Genomic DNA, 20,749 nt, shown 5'->3' with positions numbered 1-20,749 from the left:
TATGTGAAATCTCTGCTGAAATTCAAATGGGTGTTTCTTCAATCTTCTCCAGGGGCAAGTGCTTTCTCCCCTCCCTCCAATCACAGCTCAGCAGCATCGGAGACTGCCAGACTAGCTGCCGAGCTGGGATTGGCAGCATCTGGGTGGGGTTGGCGAAAGCGCACGCCTTCAGAGAAGACTCTGAAGAAATGCCCAGTTGGGCTGCAAGCAGAGATTTCACATACTGCGCTCCAAAAAAAGTACATGTGGATGTATATGCAATGGAGTGATACAGCGTAAAATGAATAAAAGGCAGAATCAGGTGAGCTCGTAGAATTTTACAAGGTACTTTATCAATTTTTTAAGCACATGACAAGTCCCCTTTAATGATCATAGTACCAATGAATGTTATGACTCATTTAAATCTCCTTTTTTCATGCAAAATTAAAAAAAACGTTTTCTATCATGGTGCTGGATCCGATTTTCATCCATTTTTGGTCCACGATCCTGTCTGTCTGTTTTTCACATCAATGTGGCATACATTTTTATTGTATGCAAAAAATAAAAATCCAAGCCTGTCTTGCCCAATAAACCGTTAAAACAAACAGCACTTTGATGACACACTGTTGGCATCTTTGTGTGCTGGTTTTTTTCTTGGACTCAGTGACAAAAGTAAAGATTTCTTTGTTTTATTTTGTGGACAATCTGTTTGCGTAAAAAAGTACATGTGAATGAGACCACATCCTGAAGAAGTGACTTATATTATTAAGACGGTTGATCTACACACAGCCATTATCATTTTTACCAGGGATTAAAGGACTTGTCTCCAAATGTCCTTCAGAGTAAGCTGTATAACCAGCGGGAAAGGAGCAATGGTGGCTGCGGAGCGCTCCAGAACTCAGACTGAAACACTTGCTACTGAGAGCTATCGGCTGAGAATCAACAGGTCTAACCCCAAGTTACACACAGCTCAACTTACAATAAAGTGGTGTGCATCCCCCTCCACACAGTATGATACCCAATCCATACATCCCCCCTGCTCACAGTATGATGCCCCCAGTATATTGCCCCTCCAGATGGTATGATGCCCTCTCAGTAGATTCCCTCACTCCACATAGTATACCTTCTCTGTACATCCCCCCTCCTCCACACAGTATGATGCCTCCTCAGTCAATCCCCCTCCTCCACACAGTATGATGCCTCCTCAGTACATCCCCCTCCTCCACACAGTATGATGCCTCCTCAGTCAATCCCCCTCCTCCACACAGTATGATGCCTCCTCCACACAGTATACCTCCTCAGTACATCCCCTTCCTCCACAGTATGATGCCTTCTCAGTACATCCTCCTCCTCCACACAGTGTGATGCCTCCTCCACACAGTATGATGCCTCCTCAGTCAATCCCCCTCCTCCACACAGTGTGATGCCTCCTCCACACAGTATACCTCCTCAGTACATCCCCTTCCTCCACAGTATGATGCCTCCTCAGTACATTCCCCTCCTCCACACAGTATGATGCCTCCTCAGTCAATCCCCCTCCTCCACACAGTATGATGCCTCCTCCACACAGTATACCTCCTCAGTACATCCCCTTCCTCCACAGTATGATGCCTTCTCAGTCAATCCCCCTCCTCCACACAGTATGATGCCTCCTCAGTCAATCCCCCTCCTCCACACAGTGTGATGCCTCCTCCACACAGTATACCTCCTCAGTACATCCCCCTCCTCCACACTGTGGCCCCTCTATGTGCAGTGTTCCCAAAAAAATGCACCACACTGTGATTCCAAATGCTAACCTTCACTCTCTTTTAGCAAATACACAAAAGGGGAGGCGAAGAGGAGTGACGTCCCGCCATAGGAGCAGCTCCAGCCCACCTTTTAAGCAGTCGTAATGCTACATAACATTGCTATTACTTTTCTTGGCAAATGCAACAACAACTGTTCCTTTTGGTGTCCAACAATCCGAAATATAAATATTTTACATTTTATTTTTCATATTTTTCAGTTAAAGAAAAAATAAACATTTAAAAAAATAAAATAGTTTTAAGTTACATGAATAATTTAAATCAATAGATTCCTTTTAAGTACGTTTTGGTAGAAGAAAAGTTTTAATTTTTGACATAAGCTTAATTGTAAAAAACTTATGACGGTACATTAAACGTGGAAAAAAGTACACTTAAACATTAAAATGCAATGTAAATGCTTAAATGCAGAGTAACAATATTTCAATGGAATTTCAATAAAAAGTTGCTTTAAAAGGGAATCTGTCAGAAGTTTTTTTGCTATGTTATAAGACAGCAGCATTATATAGGGATAGAGACTTGGATTTCAATGATGTAACCCTTAGTTTGCTGAGTGCAGCAGTTGTGATAGAATCACAGTTTTATCTGCTGCAGATGTAGCAGTGCTCGGAATGCTGAGCCATGTATAACCCCGCCCACACCACTGATTCGCTGTAAATTAACAGAAAGCTACTAATCAGTGCTGGGGGAGGGGTTGGACTATGAGGCACAAGACAACTAGTCCTGTAGTGATAATCTCCTGCTAATAAAATACTGATTTTATGGAAACCGCAAAACAGCCCCGTATGTGATACATCGCTGGAATCAGGGTCTCTGTCCCTTCATTATGCTGCTCTCATATTACATAGAAAAAAAAGCCTGCAGACATATTCCCTTTAATTACCTAGGAAATGCTTGATTTTTATCATTTAAAAGCAGTATTTTAGTCTACACTTGTAAGACGCATATGCTCAAAGTGGGATGTGAATAGGGACTAAGCTACATAACGCCACAATAAAAATATCAGTCAATGAATAAATACAAAGTGAAGGTACATATGACTCTTTAATTCACTGTACAAAACTTATAAAATGTATGAAAAGTGTCAAAATGTACAAAACAATAAAAAAAATGGCAAAATGCATCTGCGCATTTACAGCACTGCCAACTGAAGTCTTTATTGTAAACGGACAGTGCGGTGCCGGGGTGAACATGCTTCATTACTTATGTGTAAAACTGCATAAACACATACAGTACAGACCAAAAGTTTGGACACACCTTCTCATTTAAAGATTTTTCTGTATTTTCAGGACTATGAAAATTGTACATTCACACTGAAGGCATCAAAACTATGAATTGACACATGTGGAATTATATACTTAACAAAAAAGTGTGAAACAACTGAAAATATGTCTTATATTCTAGGTTCTTCAAAGTAGCCACCTTTTGCTTTGATGACTGCTTTGCACACTCTTGGCATTCTCTTGATGAGCTTCAAGAGGTAGTCACCGGAAATGGTTTTCACTTCACAGGTGTGCCCTGTCAGGTTTAATAAGTGGGATTTCTTGCCTTATAAATGGGGTTGGGACCATCAGTTGTGTTGTGCAGAAGTCTTGTGGATACACAGCTGATAGTCCTACTGAATAGACTGTTAGAATTTGTATTATGGCAAGAAAAAAGCAGCTAAGTAAAGAAAAATGAGTGGCCATCATTACTTTAAGAAATGAAGGTCAGTCAGTGCGAAAAATTGAGAAAACTTTGAAAGTGTCCCCAAGTGCAGTTGCAAAAACCATCAAGCGCTACAAAGAAACTGGCTCATATGAGGACCGCCCCAGGAAAGGAAGACCAAGAGTCACCTCTGCTTCTGAGGATAAGTTTATCCGAGTCACCAGCCTCAGAAATCGCAAGTTAACAGCAGCTCAGATTAGAGACCAGGTCAATGCCACACAGAGTTCTAGCAGCAGACACATCTCTACAACAACTGTTAAGAGGAGACTTGTGCAGCAGGCCTTCATGGTAAAATAGCTGCTAGGAAACCACTGCTAAGGACAGGCAACAAGCAGAAGAGACTTGTTTGGGCTAAAGAACACAAGGAATGGACATTAGACCAGTGGAAATCTGTGCTTTGGTCTGATGAGTCCAAATTTGAGATCTTTGGTTCCAACCACCATGTCTTTGTGCGACACAGAAAAGGTGAACGGATGGACTCTACATGCCTGGTTCCCACCGTGAAGCATGGAGGAGGAGGTGTGATGGTGTGGGGATGCTTCTCTTGTCACACTGCTGGGGATTTATTCAAAATTGAAGGCATACTGAACCAGCATGGCTACCACAGCATCTTGCAGCGCATGCTATTCCATCCGGTTTGCGTTTAGTTGGACCATCATTTATTTTTCAACAGGACAATGACCCCAAACACACCTCCAGGCTGTGTAAGGGCTATTTGACCAAGAAGGAGAGTGATGGGGTGCTACGCCAGATGACCTGGCCTCCACAGTCACCAGACCTGAACACAATCGAGATGGTTTGGGGCGAGCTGGACCGCAGAGTGAAGGCAAAAGGGCCAACAAGTGCTAAGCATCTCTGGGAACTCCTTCAAGATTGTTGGAAGACCATTTCCGGTGACTACCTCTTGAAGCTCATCAAGAGAATGCCAAGAGTGTGCAAAGCAGTCATCAAAGCAAAAGGTGGCTACTTTGAAGAACCTAGAATATAAGACATATTTTCAGTTGTTTCACACTTTTTTGCTAAGTATATAATTCCACATGTGTTAATTCATAGTTTTGATGCCTTCAGTGTGAATGTACAATTGTCATAGTCATGAAAATACAGAAAAATCTTTAAATGAGAAGGTGTGTCCAAACTTTTGGTCTGTACTGTATATACACAACACATCACATATAATACAAGGAAGAACACTACGGGGGGCGATTCATCTAAACGACTGCACTGAAATAGTTTTGCTCGTGCCCATGGCATCTGATCATGATCAGAGCTTCCATTTATAAAGAGATGCACAATGTCTTTTACACTAGAAAAGTTATAGCTTTCAGAAAACAGGACAAGTCATCTTACACGTAGTTATTTTCATATACACAAGAGTTCTTCCTCAACTTGTTGCTAAACCCACATCCGGGGCACCATGTCGCTTACTAAGCCCAAAATGCATCTCGTGGAGTCACAGCGTCTAGTAAGCACAGGAGGCAGCGAGGACGCTGGCTGGACCAGAATGGATGCCAGATTACAGCAATACAAATCCCATTGCTCACCTCTAGGAGTGACAACTAAGAGGTACCGTAACCGATTTCATATGGTTTAAAAAAAAAAGCATCAGCGAATATCTTCTTATAATGTGCCACTTTTGGACTGACTTATGCAAAAATACGGTATGCTAGACTTCTACTTTTCAGCCCCGATTCATCACTGCTTTTGCGCTTGTTTTTTGTGTTTTACGCCTTTTTTTTTTGTTTACAATTAATTATTCTATTTGCGCCTTTTTAAGTCCATTTTATATGTGCTCTCGCCTGTTTTTCTCCCCCGCTTTATGGGTGGAATGTAACGATCCCTGATGTTTTTACGCCTGATTCATCAGCTGCGATTTTTTTAAAAAGTCGCAAGATTTGGCGTCAATCTCTTCGGATGTACTGTAGTTTTATGAAAGTTTTTCAAAAGTTGGATCTTTTTGTGACATTTTGAAAAAGATGTCCCTTTGTTCAAAAAGTTGTAAAAATGGTTACCGACAAAAAAGAAGACCTGTTTTTCTACTCTGCGCCCAATTCATGAAAAGCGTGCCCCATTTTGCTGAATTTGGCGCAATAAACGTCAGCGAATACCTCAAGACAAAAAAACAAGTGACTTCGATAAAATCTGCAAATGATGAATCGGGGGCCTTTAAGCAAATTGTAGTTTGAGCTAAAAGCAAAAAAAAAATAATAATCACATTTTGAAGTCTAGGGTCACCAATACACAAGATAGGTGCCAACCAAAAGATTTATCTGCTCCACTGTTTCTTCTTAAGAAAAAAAAAAACACAATAAAAACTGCTGAAATAAGGCCAACAAAACCCACAAGTAAAAACACAGGATTATTTTTTAGATTTTTCTTTTTTTTCAATACACAAAAACCTGTGTTGGAAGATACCTAGATTGGTGGCACTGGATCAAGGCTTGAAACTAACCAGCATAGACCGACTCCAATGTCATTTGATACAGAGAGCAGGTATGTAATCGTCCTGCACGGACCACGTAGTGTAATGTGGCATCTTGTGTAGCGTCTTGAGACATTTTATTCCAGCTGGGTCTTGGTATACTTACACGCACAGTGACGTAGTGCTTATATAGACGCCACGTCTCACATTCTTGGATGCCGCCAGTGACTTTACTAGAATATATAAGGTTTTCTGTAATCCTGAAAAAAATGCTTTAAATGGAAGTTGTCAGCAGGTTTTTGTTATTTAAGCTGATAGCAACAAGATGTAGGGGCAGAAAGCCCTGATTCCAGCAATGTGTCAATTACTGGGCTTTGTTTTGCGATTTCAATACAGTCAGCATTTTATCAGCAGGAGATTATCACTGCTGGACTAGGTGTCTCGTGCCTCATGGTCCAACCACGCCCCCAGCACTGATTGGCTGCTTTCTGTATACAATATATAGAGATAGAAAGCTGACAATCAGTGGTGTGGGCGGGGATATACAGAGGTCAGCATCCAGAGCTCTGCTAGATCTGCAGCAAATAAAAATGATTTTATCATAACTGTGGCACCCAGAAAACGAAGTGCTACATCGCTGGAATCAGGGTCTCTGCCCCTACATAATGCTGTTATCAGATTACATAACTAAACCTGCTGGTGGATTCCATTTAAAGCGGTTATCCAAGATCACCTGTTCTGCCCTACGCCAATCTCAGCCAACACAGAGCAGTCACAGACCACTTCTGCTGGCGATTCTGTGGTTTCTGCTGATATCATGTCAACAGAGCTGCTTCTTCTCTTCCACTCTGCTCTGTTGACTGGGCGTGACTGCCTAACTGCAGGGAGCCGGCTGTCAATCAGCCTGACATTGGCAGGGAAGCCCGGAAGAGGAAGAGCTGCTCTGTTGACATGGAGCAGCTGAATCGTCTGCAGGAGCGGTCAGTGACCGCCCTGAGCTGGCACCGGGTAAGACAGACAGGTAGTTAGCAACCACCTGCCTGTTAAGTTTTTGTCTCATATTAAAAAACCTGGATAACCCCTTTAAGAGTGCAACTTCCATAAGACTATATGTAGATAGACAGATAGATAGACAGATAGATAGAAACCATCCTTCCATTAAATGATTAAGGGCAATGAACGTTTCTGCTTGGTACGAGGTCAAGCTAACAGGGAGTGAAAACACAATGGACGCCAGATAATAAATAGAGCTCGGAGAGACTTCTGTCGGAGCAGCGTTCTTGTATGTGACACACATCTTGCTTCATTTCCTATCTCTTCGGGCCTCTCTATTATTCTCATCTTGTAATAAATATATAAAAATCAATGTCAGCACATTAAATTATAAGTAGTTCATCCTACGGGGAAATCTGGTCAAAGTGAAGCTCCTTGAAAAGACTGCCGCTGTTCAAAGGCCTGGCGACTGAGGAGCTGCTGCTGAGTCTGAAGAAACTTCACAACTTCCGGACTCCTCAAAAGAGACTGGAGAATGAAGAGAGAGACATGAGGCACGGTCAGGAAACGTATAGGAAGTGTAAAAAGTATAATAAAGGGTTTTATATACGGTCTATAATAAGACTAAAATAGCAAAAATGTGCCCCAACTCCAACATAGTCCATGCCAAAGTGGGGCACAAGACTGTGGTCAGGGCTTCATGTACGTTCTGCCCAAACACAGATATCCTGAACCTAAAGAGGAGCAGAACAACATCATTTGTGTCTGTTTATATGGGACCAACGTAAGGCTGACCACTTAGCATATGACCCACTCATCTCTCATGCTGTTTCTATCACCCTTCTCCATCTATCCTTACCCCATACATCAATTATCCCTCAATGTCTATCCACATTTTGAACAATTATCTATTATCCCACTGTTTCACTCCATCCATCACCCCGTTATAGGCACAGACAGAAGGCAGCTGCCAGCCAAGAAATCCTCAGTTAAAGGGAAGCCATCATCAGAAAAAATTACCTATTCTTTAAATCAGGTTTTTACATTAAAAGGGAATTTTCACCAGTTTGAGAATGATAAACCGGTCCCATCATGGAGTAGTGACTGCAGAGCTGAACAAAACAAAGGCCCACGATTCATCAAAGTTTACACAAGTAAACTAGTGGAAAACACTTTGAAAAGTCTCAAAAATGTTGTGACTTTTGGCGCTTTTACACCAGTTTTGGTCAGCTAATCAGCTAAAATGGGCAGACCTGGGGTGTGGCGGGTAGCGGCAATGCTCACCCATCAAATTTATGATGAGATTACGCCACAAATCCTATTACATTACAGTTTATGACTGGAGTAAGATTTATGGCGAGGCGCACACCACTTTGAAGACGTGCTTGATTTATTTGGAGGCGTTCGCCTCTTACTCCACCCAACCCCCTCATCAAGACTGGTATGAACAATGCCGATCTTGATGAATCGGGACCATAGTTTTTAATTTCTTCTTTCCGTTGCAGAGATAAGAGCTTGTAAAATGTACGTTATAATTTATAAGCCCAACTGGGCGTTACTAGAGATTCTTCTCTGGCGGTGTGTCCTTCTTCCCCTGCATGATACTGAGCAATCATAAGAGGGCAGCAACATACTGGGAAAAAAAAAGAAAACACGCCCCCACAATAGCTTAGAAGCGGCTTCTCAGTGTGAGACATGTAATGACAGACAGTCTGCTCTCCTTACTGGTCTCACTGCAGAGCTGGGTGTGATTACAAAGTGCCAGGAGCAGAGCTGAGTGTGATTATAAACATACTTCAGCTTTCATCTGATGGCAGTCAGTATGGTGGGAGGGGCAATACAGTGGTGCTGGATCTCATCATAAACATGACCGCTCCTTTTCGCAGTGCTGTCAGCTCTCATGAACACTCCTCTTCACACACTGACATGTAATGACAGACAGCCTTGCTTTCCTCACTGGTCTCACTGCAGTGCTGCATGTGATTAAAAAGTGGTGGGAGCAGAGCAGACATAAGTGTGATTACTAACACTTCTTTAGCTTTCATCTCCCAGCAGTCAGTAATTTGTAAATCACACACAGCTCAGCAGTGAGATCAGTGCTGGCTGTCATTACATGTCTTACACAGGAAAAGGCCTGTTCTAGAGCATTGGGAGAAGTGAAATTAAAAAAATAAAAACTTTTTTTTTCAATTCTGCAGCCCACACTCCATGACGGGGCCAGTTCAACATCCTCAAACTGGTGAAAGATCCTCTTTATTTTTTTTATATATATATATTTTGCCAATTTATAAAAATAAAAATCTTGTAATTTTCACACTGGCCACTGGAGCACTTTTAGACTCTAAGTTCCTATTGTTTCAAGAAACAACATATGTACATAGGTTTGGAGTCTGACCATTGTGGCTATCTGTTGTATTGAAGCATCCAATGAGCCTGTGCAAAGGTCATTGTTAAGGGAATGGGGTCAAATGTGATATCATCTATTATAAATGGTGGATGTTGTGTTATCAGTGGTGTACAGGAGTGTTATTTGTCATTGTAACCCTGCCTATGAAAATTCTACCTATTATAGTATTAGTCTAAAATAGCCCCAGTGGCTACTGTGAAAACTGCAAGATTACTAATTTTATTTTCATTAATAAAGATCATGATATTAGGAGAAAAAAAAGGTTAAAACACATGTAACACAAAACCCAGATTTTAAACAATAGTTCATTTTCTGATTAGGTTCCCTTTAAATAGAAAAATAAAAAAAAAGAAACCAAAAAGGCACCTATGGAGCCACTTATCTTAAAGAGCTATCCAAAAGATTAAAAAAAATCAAACTAGCTGCAGGGAATGCATAAAATAAATAATAATAAAAAATATGAAACAGTATCTGCCCTTTACATCCACCGCTCCTCCAGTGCTAATGCTCTGGTGGTCCCTGCCATTGATTGCAGCAAAGATGTGCAATATATAGGCATGTGACCACTGCAGTCAATAACTGGGCTAGCTGACAAGTGTTGTTCATTCTAGCGTCACTGATGTGGCAGTGATCGGCTGCAGTGGTCTTGTGGACGTATTGTATAGAACTCCCCCAGGAAAATAAAATCTTGAGGGTACCAGAGGAGCACTGACGTTGGAGCAGCGGGGGAATGAAAGGATAAAGAGGGATTTTTGGTACTCACCGTAAAATCTCTTTCTTCATTGGAGGACACAGGACCATGGGTGTATGCTGCTGTCGCTAGGAGATTGACACTAGGCAAAAAAAGAAAACAGCTCCTCCTCTGTAGTATACACCCGCCTACACGCATTAAGCTCATCAGTTAGTGAGTAAAGCAGTAGGAGAAACCATAACGTAAACAAATATACAATGCCCAATGGGGCACCTGAGAGAAAAGCAAACTGGGTGCCCAACGGGGCCAACTGGAGGAACATATGCCCAAACTCAGGGAGGGTGCTGTGTCCCCCAATGAAGGCTCCAAGAAAGATTTTACGGTGAGTACCAAAAATCCCTCTTTCTTTATCGCTTCAATGGGGGACACAGGACCATGGGACGTCCTAAAGCAGTCCCTAGGGTGGGAGAACCAAGATAGCCACAAACTAAGTCGGACTGCGGGCAACTGCAGCCTGCAGAACCTTCCGTCCAAGACTGGCATCAGCCGAGGAGTAAGTGTGGACCCTGTAAAACCTTGAAAAGGTATGTAGAGAAGACCAGGTTGCGGCCTTACAGATTTGTGAAGCCGAAGCCTGAAGGCGAACCGCCCAAGAGGCCCCCACCGCCCGGGGGGAGTGAGCCCTTACCCCTGGAGGGAGAGGTTTACCTGAAACGCGATATGCCTCCAAAATGGTTGAAAGTATCCAACGGGCGATGGTTGATTTGGAAGCAGGAAGACCCTTGCGACGTCCCTCTGGAATGACAAAGAGGGCGTCTGAACGCCGAAAGGAAGCCATTCTAGAAAGGTACATGCGTAGAGCTCTGACCAGATCCAGTCTATGCAGAGATTTTTCCAATGGATGCCGCGGAGACGGGCAGAAAGAAGGCAAAACAATGTCCTCATTAATGTGGAAGGAGGAAACTACCTTCAGCAAAAAGGAAGGGCCCGGCCTGAGCACTACTTTGTCTTGATGAAAGACCAGAAAGGTCGACCGTCATGAGAGGGCTGCGAGCTCCGCAACCCTCGTAATCGAGGTAACAGCCACCAGAAAGGCCACCTTCCAGGAGAGAAGAGAGGCTGAGATGTCCTGAATGGGTTCGAACGGAGGCTGTTGGAGGACAGTTGGGACCATATTAAGGTTCCATGGATCCACTGGGAGGCGATAAGGCGGCGCCGGGTGCGCCACTCCCTGTAGAAAAGTCTTGACCTGAGGCCGGGCAGCCAAGTTACGTTGTAAGAGGATGGACAAGGCCGACACTTGACCTTTGAGGGTGCTCAAGGAGAGACCCGCCTCTAGGCCAGACTGAAGAAAGGCCAGGATGACCGGTAAAGAAAAAGACATGGGCACTAGCTGATCTCCCTCACAGTGACGACAGAAGGCTTTCCAGGTTCTGTGATATAAGCGCGAGGTTGCTAGTTTTCTGGCACTAATTAGGGTCTGAATGATATTGTCAGCAAAACCCGCCTTCCTCAACACTGCGGCCTCAACGGCCATGCCATTAAATTCAGAGAACGAGAACTCTGATGAAGGATAGGACTCAGAGAGGAGATCTGGACGATCTGGTAGTCTCCAGGGTGAGTCGACGAGCAGGTTTACTAGCTTCGCGTACCAGACCCATCTGGGCCAGTCTGGTGCTATTAGGATTACCGGTACTCCCTCTGTCTTGATATTCTTGACGATTCGAGGGATCAATGGTAGAGGGGGAAAGAGATAGGGCAACTGGAACTGAGACCATGGAATTACTAACGCGTCTTGATCGATCGCTATAGGATCGCGGGACCAGGCTACAAAGGATGGCACTTTGTGGTTTAACCAAGAAGCCATGAGGTCGACGTCCGGCGTGCCCCACCGTAAACAAATTTCCTGAAACACCTCGGGATGCAGAGACCATTCTCTTGAGGCAAGGCCCTGCCGACTGAGGAAGTCGGCTGCCCAATTATCGACCCCCGGAATGTAGACTGCTGAAATTGCCGGAACCGTCTTTTCGGCCCAAACAAGAACTCTTGCCACTTCTTTGAAGACGTACTTGCTGCGCATTCCTCCTTGACGGTTTAAGTACGCCACAGCCGTGGCGTTGTCCGATTGTACGCGGACTGGGAACCCTGCTAAAAGATCCTGCCAGTGACGTAACGCCAGGTAAATTGCCCTTATCTCCAAGATATTGATCGGTAGGAAGACCTCGTGGGGAGTCCACCGGCCCTGTACCGTGTAGTGAAGAAAGACTGCTCCCCCAGCCAATGAGGCTGGCATCGGTCGTGACCACCTGCCAGCGAAGCGGTAGGAACGATCTCCCGGGTCTGAAGGAAGAGAGGCGAGTCCACCATGTCAATGACCTTCTCACTTGAAGAGGTAACGTGATATGTCGATCCAGAGACGATGGGTTCTTGTCCCATGCTGACAGAAGGGCTAGTTGAAGAGGCCGGGTATGGAATTGGGCAATCGGTACTGCTTCCATAGCAGCCACCATCTTCCCCAGGACACTCATGCATAGCCAAAGGGAATGTGGACTTGGGTTGGAGAGAAAGTGGATCCCCAGGCGGAGAGAGTTTATCTTTCCCCTTGGAAGAAGGACCCGGGCAAGGGTTGTGTCGAACTGCATTCCCAGAAAGGTCACACGTTGAGATGGGACCAAGGAGGATTTGTTTGTGTTGATCAGCCAGCCTAACCGACAGAGCATGTTTAAGGTGATCTGGAGGCTGTGGAGACAGTCTTTGAATGTGGTGCCTTTGATCAACAGGTCGTCGAGGTAGGGGATAACTACAATCTCTATGGCTCTTAGAATGGCCATGAATGTCGCCATTACCTTCGTGAAAACCCTTGGGGCGGAGGCAAGCCGGAAGGGGAGGGAAGTGAACTGGTAATGTGCGTTCTGGAAGGCAAAACGAAGGAACTTCTGATGTGATGTGCAGATCGGGATGTGGAGATACGCGTCCTGAATATCCACTGAACATAGATATTCCTCGGCTTCCATCGAGGCGATTACCAACCTGAGGGACTCCATACTGAAGTGACGGATGCGTACTCGTCAGTTTAGATGTTTGAGGCCCAGGATCGGACGCAGTGAGCCGTCCTTTTTTGGAATAACGAAAAGTTTGGAGTAAAAACCGGAAAACCTTTCCTGAAAGGAGATGGGTACTAGGACTCCTGAGCGCCGTAGGGAGGCAATGGCCTGAAGGAAGCCTGGAAGCAGAGATGGTGGTTGCGAGGGGCGGGATTTGAGAAATCGTGTTCCTGGCATGGTGTTGAATTAGATTTTGTAGCCGGAGGTCACAATCTCCTTGACCCAGGCGTCTTCTATCACCGAGACCCAAGCGTCTTGGAACAGAAGTAAACGGCCGCCCACCCTGGGAGAGGTTCCAGGTGGGGGTGACCCGTCATGCTGTAGAAAATCTATTGCATCATGATCTGGATCCCGAGGGCTTGGTGGAGCGACCCTTTGCGTGCCAGTTGGGGGAGGGCCTAAAGGATGGCTTACGTCTGGCCCTCTGCATTGAGGTACGGTCCTGTTGAGAGGAGTAACCCGGTTGGGTGAACTGACGAAAGGACTGGAACTGAAGGGAACATCTTCTAGGAAAGGGACGTTTGGGCCTGGGCTGGGGAAGGGAGGTGCTCTTGCCCCCTGTGGCATCCGAAATGATTTGGTCTAACTTAGACCCAAACAGTCTGGAGCCTTGAAAAGGGAGATTAGTTAGAGATTTTTTGGAGGCCGGGTCGGCGTTCCAAGCCTTCAGCCAAAGAATTCTACATATCGCAATAATATTGCTAGAGAGGCGGGCTGAGCAGGCAGCGGCGTCGAGGGATGCCGTGAGCAGATATTTCCCTGCATGGGCGATCTGATCCGCCAGATCGTCTGGGGAAGCCGCCGTTAAGATGCCCTGCCTAAGCTGCTTGGCCCATGCGGACACTGATTTTGATACCCAAGTTGATGCAAAGGAAGGACAAAAGGAGGCTGACTTAGACAAAGCCTTCACCTGTCTATCCATAGTGTCCTTGAGGGAGGAGCCATCTGGGAGAGACAGAACTGTCTTGGCTGAGAGACAGGAGGATCCACAGTTGCGGACTCCGACCATTTGGCGACAAGGTCATGGTTTAACGGATATAGCATGTCTAGCTGTTTCTTTCCTGAGAAAAGCTTTTCAGAATGCTCCCACTGTTTTTGAAAGACAGTGTCAAATTCTGCATGGTTAGAAAAGGTGCGTGCTAGGTGTTTAATTTTCTTGAAAGAGACGGAGAGGTCCTGAGATGGGGCCTCGTCCTCCTTAACGTGCAGAGTCTGGATGACGGCCGAAATAAGGTTGTCAATCATGTCCTGGATTTTGGAATATTGGTCCGTGTCGGATCCCGAATCAGAATCTGATGCAGTATCAGATCCCAGGGCAAGGAGGTGTGGGATGCAGGGGGCATCTTGGAGGATGTCGATGGTACAGGAGAGCTGGATGAGGAGCTTGCGTGAGTTCGTTTCTGAGAATGTACTCTCAGTCTGCCCTTGTGAGGAGGTGGAAGGGGTGCCTGCAAATCGTCTGTGAGAACGTTCGGAGCACTGGTGGCCGTGGATAACATAGGCAAGCGTTCTAGGACCTGAACCAGAGATTGGGATACTTTGGTGAGGTCAGAGACAGATTTGGACATAGCAACAGCCCACTCCGGAGGAGAGGGCGTTCCTTCCTCCTGGGCGGCGGGGGGTTCTTGGGGTGCCAGCATGGTGGGAGGTTTGCACTGCAGGACGAGCAGAAAGCAGTTGTCCGACGTGCGGGCCACTTACTTCTGCAAAGTGCACAGGCGTAGTATGTGACTGTGTGGGAGGGACGGGCAGAGAGCTCCCTGGGTCTGGGCATATGTGCCTGACAGGGATACTGTAGAGGTGGGAGCCGGAGGATAGGAAAGGTGTGTGTGGGTGTAGGCAGAGCCTACCCGGTTCTGGTGAAGCCGCAGTCCTGAGACCCCTGTCCTGTGTCCCCCGTCCAAGATCTGGAGCTGAGGCCGTGGCGAGCTGTTATCAGAAACAGCGATGCCAGGGAGAGTGATGCCAGCGTAGAAGGGTGGAGCCGAAGCAGAGAGCGCTGCCCTGAGTGACAAGGGGCGCAGAGGCTCTGATATGCAGAAGGAAGGAAGGGGGGGCGGGCTAAAGGACCCGCAGCTGATAGGTCCACGGAAGGGCTGGTGGGCGTGACGAACGCATCACTATGATCCTCACCGTTAATAGGTCGATTGTTGGGAGGGGGGGTAAGAGGAACGCCCCCCCGAGGTGGAAAAGAAAAACCGTGGGCAGCTTTGCTGTGCATCGTGGGCAAGAAGAAGGAGGGGGCTGTCGGGGACGCCATGCTGCAGGGGACGCGAAGAAAGAGTAGAGGGGCGTAGCTTGGGTAGCACTGTAAGTAAGCGCTGTGTATTATAAGCGCTCGCCGCTGATGTGAAGGTGATGTGAAATGGAGGCTGCAGCAGGGAGCGCTGAGGAATTTACAGCCCCCTTGGGGGAGGGAGAGGCCTATACGCTTGTAAGCGAAGCCATATCAGGGCTCTGAGGGGCCTGCTGATGCCGCAGGAGGGGGAGGTTGTACCTTTTCTAAGGTCCCGACACCTCCTCTTCTTCTTCCCTTCGAGGATGGTCCCAGGAGGTCCTCCGTGGATAAGGGGGATCCTGGCTCTTCCTCCTTCCCGCACTGTCCGGTCCTGGACAGTGCAGGAGACGGTGTCGACAGCAGAATCTGGGGGAAGGTCACCCGCAGGGACCACCGTCTCCCTCCCAGGCTGCTCCGAGGAGGGGGCTGGGGTGGGGAACAGGCAAGGACTGGCCACCGGGAATCACCCTGAGACACCGGGAGGTGACAGGGGATAAGTCCAACCCAGCGGGTCCGAGAGTGGGCAATGTGGAGAATGCACACTGCTCTCTCGGTCGCTTGTGTAAAGGGGGTAACAGGGGACGCAGTGTTCCCTGTTAACCCTGAAGAGCTGTATCTGAAAAAGAAAGTAGAAAGATTAATAAAACACAACAAGGTTGGATCTGATAGGATCCAGGTCTACCTCCTACAGACACTAAGCTAAAGCGGGTGAGCTTGGTGCCTGTAGGTGGGTGTATATTACAGGGGAGGAGCTATTTTCTTTTTTTGCCTAGTGTCAACCTCCTAGCGACAGCAGCATACACCCATGGTCCTGTGTCCCCCAATGAAGCGATAAAGAAATCCTGTTTGTTTCTTTAAAGAACAATTGCTGCAGCTATTGTCAACTCTTTAACTCTTAGTCAACCCCTTTAACGATGGGGAATGCTGTGGACAGTCAGAAAGTCCCCAAAGACATCAGCAGCTGGGGTGGGTGGGCTGACCTGCTCTCCGCCAGGATGAACTAGAAGGTAATGTAAAGCCGGAGTATTGCAGTCTATTACACCTATACATAACACAGACACGTACCAGTCTTTTTTGGTTCAACACTTGTTCCAGTAACGTAGGGCGAGGGGGACGGTCCCCCACTGATCCAGTCCTTTGTTTTGTAAGAGACACGGAACACTCGGCAGTTTCCTACATAGAAAGAAGAATAATCACATGTTCAGCACATAGGTGCGGATATATAGCAGCATAATACATGATGCCGGTTACTGATCCCAAATACAAAGTAAAACTGTGGAGGGTATGTATGCATTACACATACTCCCAGCCAGTGGGTGCTGCCTCGTTTCCTACACTTCTATAGAGTGAGGCCACACCCACTAGACGGGCCTTGGCCGGGAGTATGTATAATTCATACATACCCTCCGGTCCCGGCTCAGAAACCGGCAAATCCTCACAGACCACAGTGCGTGCGCTGGGGAGATTCATAAGTCTGCGATCACACAGAGTGACTGCAGACTTATCGATTTGGACCGGATAATCCCTTTAAGTGTTACCATTCCCCTTGTCCATGGGGTGTGTCCATACACAGTCTGGCACTATCAGCTCTGATCACACAGTGTCAGTGTGTATGGACTCACGCACTGACAAGGGGGATGGTAACGGGGATAAAAGTTTCCAGAATTTTTTTCCTCAATCTGCAGATCAGCGTGGGTCCCAGCAGAGGAACACCCATCAGTCAGCAAGTTATCGCCTATCCTATGGATCGGCAAGAACTTGTTTTAGCCCCGAAAACTTCTTTAATTTTCAACCATTGCCACCTTGATGGTTCCAACCAGGGCTGTGGAGTCGGAGTCCATTTTGGTGGAGTCGGTGTAAAATGGACCGACTTTTGACTCCTAAAATATATAATACATTGGGTGCAGTAGCACAATGCAGGATGTGCTGTCAAGGTTTTCATCAGAATTTGGGAAAGTTATGAAATGTCTGTTCTGTTCCTGATCTAAGGATCTCGGCTTTTAGTTGAGATGAATCTATGCTGCACTTTATGTACACGCTCAGTAGTGAGGCCGGGCTGAGGAGTCTGAGTCGTGGAGTCAGGGAGATTGAGGAGGAGGTTTGGTTTACCGACTCCACAGCCTGGGTTCCAATGCTTCTGTGGTTCAACTGACCTAGAAATAGATCACAATACAATCCTAAAAATGTGCCAGTATAACTGTCCGAAAGCAGCCTTAGCCTCTATAACAGGGGGCACAACCTGTGGACGGAGGTCACATGTGGCCCCCCCCCCATGCCGTTCTGTGCTGCCCCCAGCCTTCTCTGACTCCTGTGTGCTCAGTAAGTATGGGGGGGATTGCTGCGCTCACTGAAAGGTCATCTTGACTCCTTTTTTTCTGAAATGCTAGATTAGGAACAGTGGACCCTCTTCGTCTACAATAGTGGAAGTTGTAGACACGAACCCCCCCCGCTTATTAGAGGACAGCACATATAGTACTGGCGATATATACCTCGGATAAGAACACCCCTTCAAGTTTCATGTGGCCCTTGGAATTGGTACAATCACAAAATGCGGCACATAGACCAAAAGAAGTTTGTGCACCTCTGCTGTGTCCCCTTTTAACAGGCAATGCTCAGTGTCCTCGGCAGGTACAACACCCACCACACCCTTCATTCACACTGGGCGTCCTGTGTTGTATACATAGTAAGTGTAATCTACCTCTACTTATGATTGTGTCGTCAGAAATTTATTAAATCAGGCTTTTTTTTTAAAATATTTCTAAAAAAATAAAAATAAAAAAAAACTTTTTACTTATTTCTCAATTTTCTTATCCATATTTAAAAAAAGGCAATCTTGAAATATTCCAACTGAATTGAGTTCTTTACAGACGACTTTTCAGCAGTCTCATTATCATCACAGGCAGCAATACAGTGACAGGTAACACCTTCATACAAAGCTGAGAACAGGATAATCCGATCACAAAATGTGATGTCACAGCTCACCTCCTCCCCCTCTCTTCACTACGTCCCTTGCCTAGATTCGAGCATGCCCATAAAACGATTAATACAAATAGAGCCAGAGAGTGTGTGGCTGATCAAATAATGGCTGGTGAATTGTCCATGTGAGACCTCGTGGCTGGTGTGAAAACTGCAAGATTTCGTTTTTCAATATAGAACTAGTAATATATTAATCAGGGCTGTGGAGTCAGTAAGCCAGACCTTCGACTCCTCAATTTCCACGACTCCGACTCCCTCATACATGGCTCATGTTTAAGTGATAAATTTACTGTAGCACAGATTCATCTCAGCTAAAAGTCTAGACCCTTAGATCAGGAATAGGACAGACATTTATAGAACATTTCGTAACTTTCCCAAATTCTTATGAAAAATATTCCCCATAAACTGCATTGAACTACAGTACCCAATTTATTATATGTTTTAGGAGTCGGAGTCGGTCCGTTTGATACAGACTCCAACAAAATGGACACCGACTCCAACTCCACAGCCCTGATATTAATGTAGCAATATTTTTTTTATATAGTACTAGTAATAAAAAGAGAAAGTAATACATTTACCATAAAAACCTGGTTTAAACAACAAACCATATTCTATAGTGACCGGGAGAGAAGCGAGAGCTGGGCCCGCTCCATCCACGATAACACAGCTGGTTCCCCCTCCACTAGAGGGCATCCATGTGTGTAAGATAAGTACCCGCCTCTGACCTGCGCCTGTGTGTGCCATGGCTGCCAACCTGATTTGTATATTTCTCTGGACAACACAGGGAGAGGTGGAGCAGTTGCCCATAGCAACCAATCAGATGACATCTTTCAAATGCAAGTAGTTGCCCAAAGCAACCAATCAGATGACACCTTTGAAATGCAAAGAATAGTTGCCCATAGCAACCAGAGGAGAGCTTCCATACACAGGGGAATGAGTCTTTGTGCCCACAGCAACCAAATAAGCTTTCAAACACAAGTGGAGGAGGAGCAGTTGCTCATGTTGACCAATCAAGTGACAGCTTTCATTGGCCCCAGCATGTGTGAGATGAGAGCTGCCCTGTGATTGGCCGTCGTCACGTCACACACCTCCAGCTTGCTGGTGCAGGACATGGCCTGGTCGCTCTTCTTCTTGTTCTTGTACTTGTCCTTGTACATCTTGTTCCGGTGCTTCTTGCACATCCAGGGCTTGCGCTGCTTGGCCACCTGGCTGGTGCTCTCCGGGCAGCCCTGGTACGTGCACATCTTGGTCACCACGTTGTCATTGTCGCCAGAGTTGTCGTCGTCCTCCAGCTCCTCGGGGCTGGCCGTGCTGTCCCGGGGGTCGGAGGTGTCCAGGGCTTCTCCGCTCTCGTCCTCCGGCTCTGCAGGCATCATGGTGTAATACACCACCCGCGTGTCCCCGTCCGCCGAGTACTGTCCGTACTGCAGCTCCGGCCCACTGCTGCCGCTGCCGCCTTCTCTGTCCGGCTGCTCCGGGGCTAATTCCTCATCATCTTCCTCCCGGGACGCGGACAGCGGCTCCATGGTAACGGATTACCGGGACAGTCTCCAGCACCGCTTTGTTTACTTCCGCCTCTGCCGCAATGCTTACTGCGCATGCGCTTCTCTGCCACACGTCACCTGATCCATCCAGTCAGGACTAGGGGAGAACTGCAGTGCTGACATCTAGTGGTCAACTTCATAACTGCAACATGATATTGGAGGTTTCTATTTTTCACATTATTGTAGCTAAAGGGATTGTCCATCCTGGTTCTTTATTTTACTTAAGACCCGAGTGTCTTAAAAATAATGAAGATCCCGGTCCCTGGAGCCTAAGAGACTGAAAAGGTCCCTTTGGCGGATATGGGAAGACCAATAATAATAAAGAATAGATAAATATATATATAGATGAATGAAAGAATACAAAAATGTATAGTGTGGGTGAACTGTACTGAAAAAAAATACTATGAAATGTGAAGTGCAGTGAATAAAGTGGCGTTTAGTCAAAGCCAATGCTGTGGGAATTCCTTGCAGTATTGTGCTATGGTAGTGTGTCCATAATTAGGTCTCTACCTTGCGGCCTCAGTCTGTGCAGGGTTCAAAGGAATAGCAGCCAGAAGAGCGTGGCAACCCCAGAGCATCCTCCTGTCTCCTGAAGAGCATGGCGACCCCGGAGCATCCTCCTGTCTCCTGAAGAGCATGGCGACCCCGGAGCATCCTCCTGTCTCCTGAAGAGCATGGCAACCCCGGAGCGTCCTCCTGTCTCCTGAAGAGCGTGGCGACCCCAGAGCACCCTCCTGTCTCCTGAAGAGCATGGCGACCCCGGAGCACCCTCCTGTCTCCTGAAGAGCATGGCGACCCCGGAGCATCCTCCTGTCTCCTGAAGAGCGTGGCGACCCCGGAGCATCCTCC

General features: G+C 46.5%; 1 protein-coding gene across 1 annotated transcript; it reads right to left on the bottom strand.

The window, feature by feature from the left end:
- Positions 1-4,588: 4,588 nt before the first annotated feature.
- Positions 4,589-19,967, bottom strand: RFXAP (regulatory factor X associated protein). Its single transcript, XM_073662557.1, has 3 exons — positions 19,445-19,967; positions 16,446-16,553; positions 4,589-7,428 (listed from the first exon to the last, which is right to left on the bottom strand). Exons 1-3 carry the CDS (start codon positions 19,880-19,882, stop codon positions 7,321-7,323), a joined length of 654 nt encoding a protein of 217 aa, XP_073518658.1. The 5' UTR covers positions 19,883-19,967; the 3' UTR covers positions 4,589-7,320.
- Positions 19,968-20,749: the final 782 nt, after the last annotated feature.

The sequence above is a fragment of the Phyllobates terribilis genome, unplaced genomic scaffold (assembly GCF_046119375.1).
Source record: "Phyllobates terribilis strain yellow unplaced genomic scaffold, ASM4611937v1 Scaffold_2__4_contigs__length_985480577, whole genome shotgun sequence".
NCBI lineage: Eukaryota > Metazoa > Chordata > Amphibia > Anura > Dendrobatidae > Phyllobates > Phyllobates terribilis.
This window is presented reverse-complemented; position numbering and strand designations above follow the sequence as displayed.